We start from the raw sequence: 17,900 nt of genomic DNA, 5'->3' as shown, positions 1-17,900 counted from the left end.
ATACATGCATTAAAAACTGTAAGTCCTACTCGTGATTTAAAAACTTGATTCTTTATTTTAGTCGGAGCTCCTCCGTCGTGTTAAGCCCTGGCCTTTCTTGTTCTGTGACTGATTTGAGTTCACGTTTCCTGTTAGTGTATATCGTCTGGCATTAATATTGGAGGCTTAGAAGGAATATATTTACATGTTTGAAATGACAAAACAAACTCTTGAAGGAATTGGTCTGTGGCACAGCTCACTAGTTTTATTTTCTGTGGATAAACAAGGGAAACATTTGGAATATCTGAGGATAAATAAGGGACAACAGGCTGCGTGCTCAGAGAGTTCACAGTCTTTTTTTTTTTTTTTTAATCTCTGTGCATTTCAGAAGCTTCCAGGCCTTTCACTCTTCTTCCTGGGTTGACTTTTGGGTCTCAAAGTCCTGCAGGGGTAGGTTCTCCAGGCAAGAACTGGGTATGCCTGGCCTTTTGTCTTTAAACACTAGATTTTTATTCAAGGGGTAGAGGATAGTATTTTACCGGGAAAACTGCTCAGACCCTAGGGCCCATGCTTTTCTGGAAAGGTGCTGAAATACAGTAGTATTACAAAAAGTATTTTGTAATGCTACAAAACTGAACCCTTAGAATTCCCTCCCAGGGTGGAGAGAATGCAGAAGGGCCTGGGGGTAATGGGCCTGGCAGCAGACCCCTAAGGGGTGTGAGGAAGAGAGTGAGGGAGAGGGAGAGGGGAAGGGGGGAAGGGACAGGGAGGGGAGAGAAACCTGCAAAAGGAAGAGGTGGCCAAAGGGCCCTTCCCGTGTCTTTCCTTCTGCCTGAAGCACCCCCATCTCTGCTCCCCCCCTCACATCTCGGGGGGCCTCCCCACCTCCCTGACTGGATCAGTTCCTTCTCTTAGTCCCTCTCCCAGGGACCTCTTTCTCAGGATCATCACACTTTTTTTTTTTTTTGCGGTACGCGGGCCTCTCACTGCTGTGACCTCTCCCGTTGCGGAGCACAGGCTCCGGACGCGCAGGCTCAGCGGCCATGGCTCACGGGCCCAGCCGCTCCGCGGCACGTGGGATCTTCCCGGACCGGGGCACAAACCCGTGTCCCCTGCATCGGCAGGTGTACCCTCAACCACTGCACCACCAGGGAAGCCCAGGATCATCACACTTTTGACACTTGTGATTCTTTAACATGTGTCCCCATTGGACTTGAGGCTCCTTGGTGACAGGTCGTTTGGGTCATCATTGTATCTCTGGCTTCCAGTGTCCTGTATGTTTTACTGAGTGAACCATGTAACCTGATTTATTATTACTCTGGGTCAGCTTGTAGAACTGCAGGGGAAAGGGTGGGGCTCAAGACCTATCATGAGACGAGAGGAAGTGGGGAAGGGCTCTACAACTTTGGATTAGAACCTCCTCAACTCTTAGGAGCTCATCTGAGGCAGGGTTGTGTGGGGGATATTTCTAGCTGGGGGTTGTTCCTTTGATGCAGTTTATATTTTCTTAATCCTGTTGTCACCTCTGTCCTCATTTATCTGCACCTTAGAGATGTACTCCATTACTCCTAAGACTGTGGTAGGCACCGATAGTCATATCTGGTTTCTGGAAGAATTTTTACTTGGGCATGTGGCCACCCAGAAGACATTTCCCAGCCTTCTTTGAAGATGAGTGGGGACGCGTGACCCAGTTATGGTCCCTCCCCTCCTAAGCAGAAATAATGCATCCAACTTCCAGGTTGTGACCTTAAAAGGAGAGGGTGTGCCTTCCACTTCCTCTCTTCCCTGTTCCCACTGGCTGCCATGTGAAACTGGTTGAGAGCCCTGCTTGTCCACATGGATGAGGCTGTACCCTGGGGATGGCAGAGCCCCGAGACAGATGTGGTGTGGGTCTGGCACAGCTGAGCACTGGCTGTTTCACCAGGCTTGCTGATGGGCGAGAGATGCATTTCTAGTTGTGACTAGGTATACCGGCTGAATCGGTATCCGAATTCCAGCACCCAGTCCTGAGCAGGCAGAAATGAAGAGAAGCACCATCCCTGGGGTAGTGCTCTTGTGGTAAAAATGTGATCGGTCACCTCATCTGCAGGATAAATGACAGCACTTTGGCTATCACGGTGATTCTTATTTGGTAAGTTGGGAACAGTTCAAGAATTTCTTTCTCAGATTCGCTCCTTCCTTATCACCATCCTAGTCCTCATTTCCATACTTTAGAGATAGGAGTTAAAAGCTCTGGACTTGGAGCCAGGCCGCTCTGAGTTTGAAACTTCAGTCCTGCCTGTCATTTACTATCTCACTTTCTGTTTCCATACCTATGCCATAGGGCTACTGTGAGAATGTAGTGAGACAATATGCCTGGAAGGCGGCCAGAGCAAGCATGAAATAGGAGTTTCCTCTACTACTGAATATGTGTGCACTGGTCAGGATTTTTCTCTAGCAACTGACGGAAACCTAAAGGAAACTGGCTTAAGAATAAGGGAATCAACCGTCTCACATCACTGAAAAGTACAGGGCTTGGCCAGCTCCAGGCTTTAGCCAGGGATCAAATGATGTCACTGGATGTAAGCTTACTCTCTCCAGCTCTCAGGCTTATTCTGTGTTGGTGCCATGCTCCAGGAGGGTTTTTTTCTCCATGGTTATAAGAAGGTTTACAGATTTCCATCCCATCTTTTCAGCAACTCTACCAGGAAAGGGGTCTCTCTCCCAACAGAAGTCTGGGAAACGAGTCTCGCTGGTTTTGAGCGAGAAATAACCCCATCGTCCAATCAATGCCGCTGGCCAGGATACTGGGCTCTGGTTGGCCTAACCTGGGTCACGTGCTCATGTGGGTGGAGTCCGTTCCTGTTAAAGCGACAGATTGTGAGCGGGAAAGAGGTGGTCCTAAGGAAATGAGGGCACTCTTATTAGAAGAAGGGCTACATGCCAAGCGGGCACAACAGATGTCTTTTGGAGCACGAGTACCTGTACCTAGTAAACAGTAATAAATGCGAACTGTCGTGCCTCCTCCTCTCCTCGTCTTCTGGCTCACGGTCATTCTGCACCCGGATGCCAGTATAGAACCATCCTTATTTATCTTCCTTTAACACTCCCTTTACACCCTCCGCACCCCCCCCCCAGAAGCTGAACGTTAGACTTAATTTCTGCCGAGGCCCGTATCTCCCCTGCAAATCCCTATGAATCTTCCTCCCAAGTAATGAAGGGCCTGCTTCTTACCTTCCCTCTCTCCCTCCCTCCTGCTCCAGGTATCTATAGGAACAGCTATTTACTAAACAAGAGGGTTACTAAGAATCTACAAAGAGCTCCAGAATCACGGTTTTCTGTAGGTGCTATTACCATCCCCATCACTTCCACATCCTTTTATATGCTGAAGATGCTACTTAGTCCAATCAGGCTGTTTAAAACCTCCAATTTGTCAGTTTGAAAACTATGCCAGTGGTTCAGCCTACATTGTTAGTACCCAGGGTGGTACTGTGAGACGTCCTGCTGGGAACTGGCAATAGCCAAGGTGTTCTTTTGAGAACTGAGCTGTAATACCGAGACGATGTTCTGAGGAGAGAGAGACGTAAAATCACCATAGACAGCTGATTCCCAGTCTGGGCGGGAGGATGGGCATCAGGTGGCAAGAATGAACCGTGTGAAGCCAAAGAGCAGGTAATGCACAGAGGACGGCCGTGCAGGCCCAATCGGAGGACTGGTCCATGGATGTGAGACGGAGTGCCTGAGGTCTGAGGCAAGGCCGTTCCTGACAAGGAGGGACGTGCCTCAGGCTCTTTTTGTCTCGTGATTTTGAATAGCTGATTTCCCCAAGTCCCATTTTCAGCTTCCAGGACTTCTAAGCAACCCCTCGGGCATTATTTGGCTTTAGAGGGAAAGTGAGTCTGTCTAAAGGGAAGGGAACGCCTAGCTGTGTGGACTCCTGCATTTTGGTTGTGGTGGCAATCTATTTCTCATCAAAAGTTAGTCTATTAGCATTATGGTTTTATACCTCAGTTTGATGAACCTCGTTTTTATAAATCAGACTTAGAGAGATGGATCTGCTTCCCTCACAGTGGAAAAATCCACATCAAGGTGAGTTCTCCAGGGTAATGGGTGTTCCCTGTGAGGCCTCTTGGGATAGCCTATTGGTGTTCCCCAGACAAACCCCTAATTCTCTAGGCCGAGCCACCATCACTGTTTTCTGTAATAAATATGATAAATGAATAAGCAGCAATGAACAAAAGTTAATTGTTTTTTAGATGATACATAAATATTAAGAAAACCAAAATCTAAAATACGTTGACTAGGTTTTCCTATACATTATATTTACACAACGATTCTGATTTTACATTTCCACAAGCAGTTGCCCAGGAGGAGGGAAAGGCGAACTATGATAGTCTCTGGGGCTCAGACGTCTTCTCAGGCCAGGTGTCCCTTAGCAGAGCAAAGAATTGAAGAGGCAAGGGTCCTTTCCCCACCCCTGTCTGCTGCTCCCTTTAGTTTTTATTTGAAGCATTTCTCAATAACAAATGCACAATTAGGTTTGAATATAAAAAGCTAGATGACCACCCCAGTTCAGGATTGTGTATCATTAAGGAGGCCAGGCCCAGAAGGGATGTGAATTACCTCTCATCTCCAAGGATCTGTGACGGAAGTCAAAGATCACACATAAAAGTCATCTGTGATCTCTGAGTGAAAGGCACAGCCAGCATAAACTCGGCTGCAAAATGAGAGGATTTGACCAGGTGGTCTGTCACGTCCCACCTAGCGGGGAAGGCTAGTTTCTACGCTCAGATCTTCCATGCTGGAAGGACTTGCCCTCTCTGCTAAGGTGGATGCAGGAACGAAAGTCTATCATATTGTGGAATTGACCCCCGATACAAAAAAAAACTATGTTGGGATTAAGGTAGGTCAATAAAATTCAAATTTTTACCATACTTGTGGGGTAAGTTAATTTTCAAAGTTTGAAATTTATGTATGCTGTAAAGCTGTGGCAAACTACAGTCTTAAATAAGCAAACTTTCCCATGGGGGTGTAAAATCTGAGAGTAAGCCCAGGGAATTACTTTCCAAGCCCTGGGGCCCGCAGTCTGCATCCACGATGCCCCTCTATTACACAGTTTCTCCCAGGCCACCTAGGTAAGTGCATTTCTTGTCTTGTGGAGGCTGAAATGTCTCTCTTTTAAAAAAAAAAAAAAAATCAAGAAATTACGACTCAAGGACTTGAAACCCTAATGTTACCAGCAAAGCCTCATTTCTGCGGAATATAAAACACTCTGTCTCTTCCACTTCTAACAGTTCGTTGAGAGAAGCCACCACTAGGTCATGTTCCTGCAGCATTTCCGGGTAGCGGGACACTGCTCGCTCGATCCTGGCCGAACGCCGTACAGGAGTGATAAGCTTCATGTCTTGCACTTCCGGCATTCCGTTTATTCTGAGAGACAGCAAGAGATGCATTCAAAACCTTCTAACTTCTTTCAAAATTCTACTTGTTAGTCTTTATTTTTTTCTTATTCCCTAATAAAACACAAGAGGCATGTCTATAGCAGCTCTCGTCCTAAGATGGACTTGCCCTCATTGTCAGAATGAACTGGGTGGTGTCCATCTGCTCTCAGATGGTGTCTGCTTTTATGATTTAAATCCCTAAATCATAGGGATTTAATTGAATGAAGTGTTAAGTGTGGTTTTATTTGAAGTCAGCTACTTGGCAGTTGGTGTTTGTTTATTCCATAAACTTTCAAAGAGCTGACACGTTTTGAGGAAATTGGGCCTAACACCAAATGAGGCTGGACTAATGAATTCTAAGATTCTTTCTAGCTTTGACAGTAAATTATTCAAAAAACATCTTTTTTTTTTTTTTTTTTTTTTAATTTTTTTTTTTTTTTGCGGTATGCGGGCCTCTCACTGTTGTGGCCTCCCCCGTTGCGGAGCACAGGCTCCGGACACACAGGCTCCGCGGCCATGGCTCGCGGGCCCAGCCGCTCCGCGGCATATGGGATCCTCCCAGACCGGGGCACGAACCCGTATCCCCTGAATCGGCAGGCGGACTCTCAACCACTGCGCCACCAGGGAGGCCCTCAAAAAACATCTTTTAAGATGGTGGACCAAACCACAAGTTGAAACTGGAACAAATCAGGCATCTTCCTGGTAAACCTGAATGCATTCTAATCACAGGCAGCCTGGAGGGTAAGCTGCAGAGACCTTTCCACGCAGCGAATCCTGGTCACACATCACAAAACCACTGATTACATTAGCCTCACAAAACTCGTGGCCAGTCTGCTGAAAATGCTTGTCATCAATTCCGGAGACAATAAGAGGTGGTCTTCACGTCAGCTGCCTGCCTTCATCCACCCACGAGCTGACTACAGTGGGGGAAATGTCAGGTCTGAGACAGGAGTTTAGACTGGAAGAGGCCCAGCTGTGCTTTCGAGAGAACGAAGATACAGAACTGTGGTCTTGGTGCTTTTGTTTGGAATTTTCCTTTTAAGAGCACGAACAGAGAGACTGATATTATACTAATGTTTTAGAAAATGACTTCGATACCCTGACACAGTTCCTTAAATTACTAGGGATTCTTAAACTTACACTTGTCTCAAAACCAAACACTTGTGATACTATGCGCAGTCTCTCACTAGTACGTGCCTGACCGCCTCCCTGTTCTTACAGGGCTATTCACAGCTCCTTCCTTCCCACAGCTCCAGAGGTTGCCGTGCTTGGCAGTCTGTGCAGCACCCCTGCTCCTGGCCCCCAGGACTGGCTGGAAAGGTGGGTGGGATCTGCAAGTGCAGCACAAATGAGGGTGAAGTGGGAGGACCAATGCCAGGAGGGAGGGGTCACCACTCCACTCCAGCAGCCATCCTGACTCTGGCAGCTCCTTCCTCATTGCAGGTCAGGTCTCCTTGGGGGTGGTGTGAGGGGGGTTGGTGTGTGTACTGAGAAAGGACACAGATCTTCCTGGCACTGGTTCCAACCCTCCCCTTCCCTTAGCTCCTTCCCTTAACACCAAAGATGGATTAGACCACCTGGTCCTCGTAGGAGGCAGAAGGTATCACTAATCCTGATGGTATCCTGGATCTGTGGAGGAGAAACTGAGAATTGGACTTGAATTAGACCTGTGAACACAAGCCTGCTTTAGAGTTTGCTTACCTAGGGATCGGGGCGATCTGTAATTTGATACCAGGATGATTATCCTGTTCTGACTTGGTTATTTGGGGTGTTGCTGAAACCTGTTCCCCCTCTTTTGGAGAAAGACAAGACGTCCCAGACTCCATCTTCTCGGCCAGCATTTCTATGGATGTTATATTAGTTTCAGCAGCTAAAGAGTCAGAGGTAATTCCTGTGTATACAAGGTCAAAAAGAAAAGATTTAGCAATTTAATACTGAAGCTAAAAAAAATCAATCAAATGAAACAGCAGTTATCTACAATGATTTCTCAGTGATCCTTATGGATTCCGTATACTCAGTAAAGAGTAATTGATTTGGAGTGGGACTTACAACTAGTTTTCCCTGCTAAGCCCTGTAATAACACCCTGCTTCATCAGGCCATCCTCCTAACCAGCCCTCCAGGCAGCCTTGGGGCCTGTGACAATGGATTCCTGCTACCCTTTCAACATGCTGAACACATGCCCAATCTCTTATTCGCTCTCCAGGGAGCTCCCTTAGTGACTAATCATTGGCCTCTTCTTACCCTTACATCACACCTTGGATCAATTTTCCTGACTCATCACTTGACCTTCTGATCCCTCCCTACCCAGGTGTGACCATATGGCTATCATCTTGGACAGCAGGTGAAAAAATGTCTTGTGTTGACACAATTTGCATGATAGCCCAACCATAACAACCAAAATTAAGGGAAGGATATCAGGCTGAGACAGACAGATACTGTGGCTGGAGGCTGAGACCCCAAGAGAGGCCAACAGGGGCCAAGAGGTGGGAAAGGCATGGATTCCTGTCTCCTCTTTTAACTTTTTTTTTTTTTTTTTTTTTTTTTTGCGGTACGCGGGCCTCTCACTGCTGCGGCCTCTCCCGTTGCAGAGCACAGGCTCCGGACGCTCAGGCTCAGCGGCCATGGCTCACGGGCCCAGCCGCTCCGCGGCATGTGGAATCTTCCCAGACCGGGGCGCGAACCTGTGTCCCCTGCATCGGCAGGCGGACCCCCAACCACTGCGCCACCAGGGAAGCCCTCCTGTCTCCTCTTTTTATCCCTTTGAAGAACACTGCCACACATTATAAACAAATAACTGAACTGTAGCATCATTCTCAGCAAGAGGACCACTGAGTATAGGTACTCTACAACCTTATTCCCAAAAGTAATGGGTTAGTTGGCTGTAATTCCTCATGACTTGATTGTTCCCCAAAGGTTAATCTACCCCTTTGTTTGTTTTTTTTTTGGCTGCATGGCACGCATGGGATCTTAGTTCCCCGACCAGGGATTGAACCCAGGCCCTCGGCAGTGAGAGCGCGGAGTCTTACCCACTGGACCGCCAGGGAATTCCCTAAACCTACACTTAAAGTTAAAAGATTTGTCACCTTCTAAGATTATAAAAATAATCCATTTTATTTTCTCAAGGTAGCTTTTCTTTTTTCCATTCATATAACAAATATTATAATTAATGTGCCACTCACTGTATTTGGCACAGTTTTCACAGAAGAGTTCTCTAAAGGTTCTGGCCAATGACAGTAATGGTGAATTAAGTGAAATGATTCCTGAGATGGGTATGATTTAAAGGTATAACATGAATTTGGATGTATATGTGTTGGTGGGCTTGTTATGATGAAACATGTAACTTAAACCAAAGCACCTCTCCCATTTGCCTCAGTCTCTTCTGGTAAGGAGTCACTTGCCGGGCTTCCCTGGTGGCGCAGTGGTTGAGAGTCCGCCTGCTGATGCAGGGGACACGGGTTCGTGCCCCGGTCTGGGAAGATCCCACATGCCGTGGAGCGGCTGGGCCCGTGAGCCATGGCCGCTGAGCCTGCGCGTCCGGAGCCTGTGCTCCGCAACGGGAGAGGCCACAACAGTGAGAGGCCTGCATACCGCAAAAAAAAAAAAAAAAAAAGAGTCACTTGCCTTCTCTCACCTTCTCTCCAGGGAAGCAAGACACCCTAGTCTAGGCTGCTCTGGTGGAAACCTTTGTTTGGTGTTGAGCAGTATATTTACTTGTAATAATAGAATAGAAATGAATCAGCTGATGATGAAGGCCGAAAGGGCAGGCCATGGAAACCAAGAAGCAAGAGGCATTTCAGGGGACTTAACAGTTACAATTCTTTTTTTACCTGCTATGTGTTCCTCAATGACTTCTACTTGAGTGGCTGGAGGGAATGAATTTAAATACAAAATAGTAGTACCTTTTGTGGTTCTGTCTGGGTCTTGCAAAATATTAAGGACAACTTCCCGCAACTCTTGTATTGGCTGGAAGGAAGAAAATACATGAACAGTATTAAAAACATTCATGGAAAAAAGTGATCTAAGGAACTTACGATGTTGTTCAACATCAAATAGGCTTTTAATAACAAAAACATTTCCCTTTTTATCTCTTGTCTAACTATAACATTTAAAAGGTTTCAGTTTTAGCTTTATGGGAAAAATAAAGGAACAAACAAAATGTTGGTTAAATGCTGGCATGCTTGACTTTTTTTTTTTTTACACAAAATTGCAGATTTTATATGAAATCACACCAAGAGGTACACAGTAAACTCAATAAAGTTAACTGTGGGAGGAAGAGAATGATAGTTGGGTACAGGAATAAAAGAATAAATAAAATGAGAGGCTTTGCATAGAACAACCATGACGATGTGTCACGAACTGTGAAATATGATCAGACCTCTGACACTCTGAGAGGTAAATAGGTACCTCTTATTTTTGCATGGGGGCTCACGTTCTCAGAGGGCTAAGACTAGTACGTATGTGGACAATGTGATATCTCTTCACGTCCATCCTGGGCATAGAAGTCTGGATATGGCAAAACCTGGACAAGTCCATTTTGTGGATGCATACCATACTGTACTCCAAAAGTTAAATCTAGTCTGTGTTTGGGGTGCTGACCTGACCCTTAGCAGGCTGGACAAGTCCATTCTATGGATGACACATTTAGAGTCTCTGAGGGCAAACTAACCCATTCTTTCTTGATGGCAAGTTCAGAAACGAAAAGTCTGTCAAATCCATTCATTGGAAAGGTAGTTCACACACTCAGAAGGCTGAACAAGAACAAACTGTGGGGAGTGGGCTCAGACACTCTTTGGATAAGTGCATTGATGTATTGTGGACGTCCTTTCTGTGGATCAAGCGTTCAGCAACTCTGAGTGACAGCAAATAATCGTTCTGTTGGATTGGGATTTACTCCTTCTGTAGACGGAAGCATCCTCTTCTGCAGAAGGCACCTCAGACGGTCTACTGGTGGGGAATTTGAGAAACTGGCTCCAGGAGGGCTTTATCAGGAGTCTTCCCACGCGGTGCCCTTCCCAGTCTCTCGGCTTCTTGGCGGTAGCTGTCTCTTCGGCCTTTTTACTTAATTGCCAGGTAAGCAGCGTGCATCTTGCGGAGCGACCGCTCCTCGCCCCACTGACGTGTGCCACGCCGGGCGAGAGCGAGGTGTGCGAGTGGGAGGAGTGCCGGCTTCTGACACGTGGACTTGGGCTTCTCCGGGGCGGGTGGGTCCCGTGCTCCGAGGTGACACTTTTTGGTTGGTGCGAGGCTGGTGCGCTATATGCGAGCGCGAGGAATGCCGGGAGGGGCTAGCCGAGTGGGTGGTGGCAGTGACAGCGGAGACCTGGGTGGGGTGGGGGGTTTGCTCACGTGGCCGCCGCCATCTTGTTTTTGGCATGCCTGACTTTAATGAAGAGATGTATTTATGGAAAGTTGTCAATAATAAATTTCTCTAAATCAGTTTTCTTATTGACATATAATCCCCACTGAAGATGTGTTCCCACATAAAGATTCTGATCCAAAGATGTAAAGCGAGCCATACAGAAAATTTGGCATATATTTTTAGTGTTGTCTTAACTGAATTTTTGTTTTTATTATAAAAGTCATAAATCTTTTAAATTTTATTTATTTATTTTTGGCTGCATTGGGTCTTTGTTGCTGTGCGCGGGCTTTCTCTAGTTGTGGCAAGCAGGGGCTACTCTTCGTTGCGGTGTGTGGGCTTCTCATTGCGGTGGCTTCTCTTGTTGCGGAGTACGGGCTCTAGGTGCACGGGCTTCAGTAGTTGTGGCACACGGGCTTCAGAGCGCAGGCTCAGCAATTGTGGCACACGGGCTTCGTTGCTCCACAGCATGTGGGATCTTCCCGGACCAGGGCTCGAACCGTGTCCCCTGCATTGGCAGGTGGATTCTTAACCACTGTGCCACCAGGGAAGCCCAAAAGTCATATATCTTATTACAGAAAACTGAACAATAGGTCAAATTTGAAAAGGAAAACCACCCATAATCCTATCATCTAAATATAACCTTTAGTTAGCATTCTGGGCAATTTCCCCCCAGCCTTTCCTTTCTTTCTTCTTTTATTTGGTAAAATAACATAAAAAACAAAACAAACAAAAAAAACTATTATAGAAGAGTAATTTTCTGATAAAATTATCTGAGATAGCCATCCTTTTTAAAGCATGTTAACCAGGCCATGAAGCAGAACATCATAAATGAACTGTATGTTCTCATAGGAACATAATATTTGGAGCCTGGTCTTCCTGACCTGGGACTCTGTATCAAGTAAATAACAGATACAAACTGACAACAGAGCATAAAAGCAAAGCTACCTATACATTTTTACAAAATCTAAAAGGCTGTAAACTTAAGAAATGGGAATAAATGTACAGAATATATTGCAAGAGGTCTTAATTATATAAAACACTCATCAAGTGTATTTTATATTTTCACAGGCTTCTAGCTAAAGACGACACATTGAGTACACATTTCTTTTCTTTTTTTTTACACATTTATTTCTAATCACTCTAGAAACTCTACTGAAATTATAATAAAGGGATTAAAAAGGAGGCAATAACCACAGGGAATAGAAGAAACAGCAACAAGATTTTGGAAGCTCGAATGTAGAAGGAAGAGGTAAGCAGTATGACCAACTTGAAAGAGCCAAATTCTAAGGTGGCAGTGTGGCTAAGAAAGAACCTGATTCAACCCCAGAGCCTCTGAAAGGCTGAGGAATGGATGGAGGGGTCAAAATCAGGAGGGCTCTTGAGCATCTGTCAAAAAGCAGTCAGGGGCTTCCCTGGTGGCGCAGTGGTTGAGAGTCCACCTGCCGATGCAGGGGACACGGGTTCGTGCCCCGGTCCAGAAAGATCCCACATGCCGCGGAGCGGCTGGGCCCATGAACCATGGCCGCTGAGCCTGCGCGTCCGGAGCCTGTGCTCTGCAACGGGAGAGGCCACAATAGTGAGAGGCCCGCGTACAGCAAAAAAAAAAAAAAAGCAGTCAGACCTGGGAATTCCCTGGCGGTCCAGTGGTTAGGACTCGGCACTTTCACTGCCACGGCCCTGGTTCAATCCCTGGCTGGGGAACTAAGAGCCCGCAAACAAGCGTGGCTCGGGAAGTAAGCAAGTAAATAAATAAATACAGTCAGACCTCCAAATCCACCCTGCATTCCTAAACTCCATGCAGCCTGGTGACTGTGCCCCTTCTACCTTCATCCATACAGGACACTGGGCATGTATCCTCCAAGTCTCTGGGGGATATCATGCAAGATTGAGGGTGGGAGTGCCTACTGAAAAAAGGGATAAATGAAAGTTTCCACGCTGAAGGTTGAAACACCCAGCTCTCTCCTGCTCCATAACACCTGGTAGCCTGGTTTCTAGTTCCTGGGAAGAAGACTGGATGAGGCTTCTTCAGAGAATATAACCAGTCTTAGAAGGAAGACCTGAAGACACCGATACTGAGGGTTCTTCAGTCAACTGACTCAGCCAAATCACCCTATGGTAAAGCCTCATCTGTGTCCAGAGTTTTTAACAAGCTTTTAAAAATCCACCTCTTATATTGAAACAGCCCAGTTTCACTGGCATCTGAGTAAAGCATTTCATGAACAATAGAGAACAACCCCCTACCCACCAAAAAAAAAAAAAATGGTGAGAGAAGAAAAGTATTGGAGATGAATCAGGCAATGCAGGAAGAAATGGGAATCTGAGGGTTTTGGTGAAAGGAGATCCCAGAATGACAGCCAATAAAGACAGGGGTAAAGAACAACCTGTCGAGCCTGGAACAGATCAAGAAGGGTCTGGGAGAAAAGTCTCTGAGAAAAAGAAATCAATAGAATATCTAATGTTTTGAAAGTATGGAGAAATTTAGATAATTATAGAAGAGTATGGGAATTAATTATATAATAAATACTCAGAAAACTAAGCAAAGGGAAAACAAGAAAATAATTTCAGGAAAATTATAAAACCGTACTTGAAAGGCAAAGTAATCACAGTGTATACCACATGGCTCAATGCATATTTCTCACATAGTCATAACAATATGAACACTGAATACTGACCAGAATTTCCATATGACTCTAATGGAAATATGGAGGACAGTAAAGGTCTGCAGGGGTGATGGGGTGTCTATGTGTGTGTGTTGGGGATCTGTGTGGGTGTGTGTGAGAAAGAAGGTTAGATCCTCATCCTGTATAGTTGGATGTCTACAAATCATGTCTAAAGAGAGAAAAATCAAGAAATAGTAATATAAGCATGTTATCTGAAACTATCAAGGTAACAAAATACTCAGTTTGCTCTGGGAAGTGAGAAGTGGGAAATGGGAAGGGAGGGAAACAGAGGCCTTATGGAACAGACCTTATCAAATTATTTATTTAAACTATGTCCATGTACAAGTCTGATTCTGAACAATCATGGAAAAGGTATGGCAGAATATATGATGACATGGAAAGTGATATAGGGAAAAGAGTTATGAAACTATTTAATGCAGTCTTTGTTAAAAAAATTATATATAGGGCTTCCCGGGTGGTGCAGTGGTTAAGAATCCACCTGCCAATGCAGGGGACACGGGTTCAAGCCCTGGCCCGGGAAGATCCCACATGCCACGGAGCAACTAAGCCCGTGCGTCACAACTGCTGAGCCTGCGCTCTAGAGCCTGTGCTCTAGAGTCTGCGAACCGCAACTACTGAAGCCCGCACGCCTAGAGCCTGTGCTCCGCAAGAGAAGCCACCACAATGAGAAGTCCCTGCTCGCCGCAACTACGGAAAAGCCTGCGTGCAGCAACGAAGAGCCAACACAGCCAAAAATAAAAACAAATAAATTTATTTAAAAAAATTATATATAGACAGTGGTTTTACTAGGGTTTAGGATTAAAAGTTACTTCATAAAATAGCCCTGAATTATTGATTTATGGACATTGATGTGTTGGGTTTACTATATTTTTAGGTTCTTTAGGTGAGGTATGACTTTCTTAGTATTGGCTATTGATGTTACATTATAATTTTCTATGCTATTACTTTTCACAAGTGCTTATTTCTACAATGAGTGTAAAGTGAGACATATTTGCTTGACAAGAAAGTGATTCTATTGGTTTACATGTAACACTATATTCTACAAAATAAATTTTTTTTTTTTTTTTTTTTTTTTTTGCGGTACATGGGCCTCTCACTGTTGTGGGCTCTCCCATTGCGGAGCACAGGCTCCAGACGCGCAGGCTCAGTGGCCATGGCTCATGGCCCAGCCGCTCCGCGGCATGTGGGATCTTCCCGGGCCAGGGCACGAACCCATGTCCCCTGCATCGGCAGGCGGACTCTCAACCACTGCGCCACCAGGGAAGCCCCAAAAATAAATATTTTAATTAAAATGTTCACAAAGGACATATTGTACTTCATATTTTGCATAAAGTTTATGAAGTGAATTAGAAGCTTCAACATTACATGACATAACCGCCATTTTGCAAACAACAGAGAAGTCATATGAAAGAGACGTGTTAAGAAGTCACCCACTCCAGGTAGTTACTTACTCTGGCCCCATTTCTAATGGCCTCTTCATACAGCCCAATAACATCAAAGGTGCCTTTACTTGCCAACAACTTTGCTTTGCAGATCCAGAATTTAGCAAATTTTTCAGCCTCAGGGATACTGGACAAAATGGCAAATATTTCATTGGAATGTACACCCTGGAAAAAAGAAAAATACCCAGAGGTAATTATTACTGTCTTGTTGTTATTCTCTCCTCATATTTATCATAGAAGGTATGCAGAAATCAGTCTGATCAATATTTTTTTGAATTTAAAAAAAAATTCAATTTTATTGAAGTAATTTATACAAAATGCACCCATTTAAATAGCATGTTTTGATGAATTTTGACACTGATCATTAAATTTTAAATTAAGAGACCAAATAGAAAAATATTTATCATAGTTGAAAGTAAGAAATATGTTCTACATTTTTATGCAAAACCAAAACCAAACCAAACCAAACCCTGGAGTAATCAGCCATTCATGTATTGCTTACACATTCAAAATAATGTGAACACTGAATGGTGACCACAATTTCCGCTTGACCCTAACAGAAGAATGAAGGATGGCAAAGGTATGCAAGGGTCATGGGTGTATATGTGTGTGTGCTGGGGATCCACACAGGTGTATATAAAGATAAAGAGGGTTAAATCCCACAAAAAGGAACTTGAAAATGGCTTCACTGGTTTGGTTCCCTTCTGCCTTGTACCAAGAGCAGCGCAGTGACATGGACCAGGAGGAATATGAAGAGCTACTATGCCCAGAAACCCAGGCACTGGCACACTCAGCCAAGCAGCACCTCCTACTTCTCCTGAGACGGGAAAGACACAAGGGTAAGTTCACAGTCAAGAATCATTAATGGGCTTCCCTGGTGGCGCAGTGGTTGAGGGTCCGCCTGCCGATGCAGGGGACGCGGGTTCGTGCCCCGGTCCAGGAAGATCCCACATGCTGTGGAGCAGCTGGGCCCGTGAGCCATGGCCGCTGAGCCTGAGCATCTGGAGCCTGTGCCCCACAACGGGAGAGGCCACAACAGTGAGAAGCCCACGTACCGCAAAAAAAAAAAGAATCACTAATGTTTGAGAAAACCAACACTACATGAAAGAGGCATAAAACTCAAGAACCAGAAGAATGAACACTGGAGCAAACAGCTGAAGGAGCAAAGAGAAATACATTTTAAGAGTACTGTAGTCAGGACAGGAATAAAGACGCAAAAGTAGAGAATGGACTTGAGGACACGGGGAGGGGGAGGGTAAGCTGGGACAAAGTGAGAGAGTGGCATGGACTTGTATATACTACCAAGTGTAAAATAGATAGCTAGTGGGAAGCAGCCGCATAGCACAGGGAGATCAGCTCAGTGCTTTGTGACCACCTAAGGGTGAGGGTGGGAGGGAGACGCAAGAGGGAGGAGATATGGGGATATACGTATATGTATAGCTGATTCACTTTGCTATAAAGCAGAAACTAACACACCACTGTAAAGCAATTATACTCCAATAAAGATGTTAAAAAAACAAACAAACCTGTAGTCAGTATCTTCAGAGTGATAAGAGAATATTACCATCATGAAACTAGAATGAATGCTATGAAAAAGAATCAATAGAAAGGCAGAACAGTGGCATGGACACTGCTGAAGAATAAAGCAGTGAGCTGAAAATTTGGCTGTGGAATTCTTCCAGAACCCAGTGCAACAGAACAAAGAAATGAAGAGTATAAAAGAAAAGTTAAGAGTTCTGGAGGATACATCTATTACTCAAGAATTCCAATATCCAAGTAATAGAATTTCTAGAAGAAAAAGTAGAGAAAGAACAAAGCAGAACATACACTCAAAGCAGCTGTAGAAGAAAATTCCCAAGGACTGAACAAAGAAACAAGTGTTCAGACTGCAAGGTCCTCAGAGAGCTAAGCAAGATGGATGAAAAAAGACCCATACTTAGAAAACCAAGGAGGGAATTCCCTGGTGGTCCAGTGGTTAGGACTCCATGCTTCCACTGCAGGGGGTGTGGGTTTGATCCCTGGTCGGGGAACTAAGGGCCTGCAAGCTGCATGGTATGGCCAATTAAAAAAAAAAAAAAGGGATAAAAGGAAAATCTTAAATCTTTCCAGAAAGGGGAAAAAAAGGATTACCTATACAGGAATGAGAATTAGATTGACATGAGACTTTAATAAATCAACAATTCCAGATGTAAGAAAGAAAATGAAAGAGTAACTTCAAATTTTCCAAGGAAGACCATGTGGATTTAGAAATTTCCCCCAGCCAAACTATGAATCCAGCAGGAGGGTGAAATAATGACATTTTTACAAGCATAACAACTCAGAAAGTTTACCATTCAAAAACATAAAGTTACTAGTGAACAAACTTTAGAATTCAAGTGGAAGACTTGAAAGAAAAGTAACCATGAGAAGAATATATAACTTGCATACCATGTTTGAACTCACACTTACCACTTTCTTTTGTGATTTCAATTTATATGCTTTCGTTATGAAATAAAGAAAAACTGGATAAAGAGATGAGGGAAAATAAACCAAAAAATAACTCATGTAAATTGAATTACAAAATAAAGTGGGAGAGCTAAAGTTAAACGTATGAGTAATTGTTACAATAGATGTATATGGGCTAAATGCACTTTTTTAAAAGCAGGGAGTTCCAGATTTGGTCAGAGAAATTAAATTGTATGTATTCATGAGACATACCTTTATAAATAAAGGGATAGAAAAAAATTTACTAGACGAATTGTAAGAACAACAAAGCAGGTGTGGCAAGATTAATATCAGACAAAAGAAATATCAAAGCAAGTCATGAATCTTTAGTACCTAACAGCATAACTTGGAAAAACAGAAAGTAAATGTTGACAGAAATACAAAATGAAATTATCAATCACAAATCACAGTGCCAGTGACAGACTCTGGCATATTTCTTTCAGAGAGCAATGGATACCCACGTAGAATTTTCTGTTCAACAGAGAATACGTATCCTTTTCAAACACTTTTGGAACATTCACCAAGACTGATCAG

General features: G+C 44.4%; 1 protein-coding gene across 1 annotated transcript in view; it reads right to left on the bottom strand.

Annotated features, from left to right (window-relative positions):
* Nucleotides 1–4,194: 4,194 nt before the first annotated feature.
* The window catches only part of CKAP2L (cytoskeleton associated protein 2 like), a 32,108-nt gene continuing 18,402 nt past the window's right edge, over nt 4,195–17,900 (bottom strand). Inside the window, exons 6-9 of the mRNA XM_082643037.1 lie at nt 14,892–15,047; nt 9,300–9,363; nt 7,101–7,290; nt 4,195–5,388 (exon numbers count right to left, since the gene is read on the bottom strand). Coding sequence (XP_082499163.1) covers nt 5,163–5,388; nt 7,101–7,290; nt 9,300–9,363; nt 14,892–15,047 — 636 coding nt within the window. The 3' untranslated portion in view covers nt 4,195–5,162. The remainder of the gene's footprint in view (nt 5,389–7,100; nt 7,291–9,299; nt 9,364–14,891; nt 15,048–17,900) is intronic.

Source organism: Mesoplodon mirus (assembly GCF_964341445.2).
Source record: "Mesoplodon mirus genome assembly, chromosome: 14".
Taxonomy (NCBI): Eukaryota; Metazoa; Chordata; class Mammalia; order Artiodactyla; family Ziphiidae; genus Mesoplodon; species Mesoplodon mirus.
The sequence above is the reverse complement of the archived record's forward strand: the minus strand, read 5'-3'. Positions and strand labels throughout refer to the sequence as shown.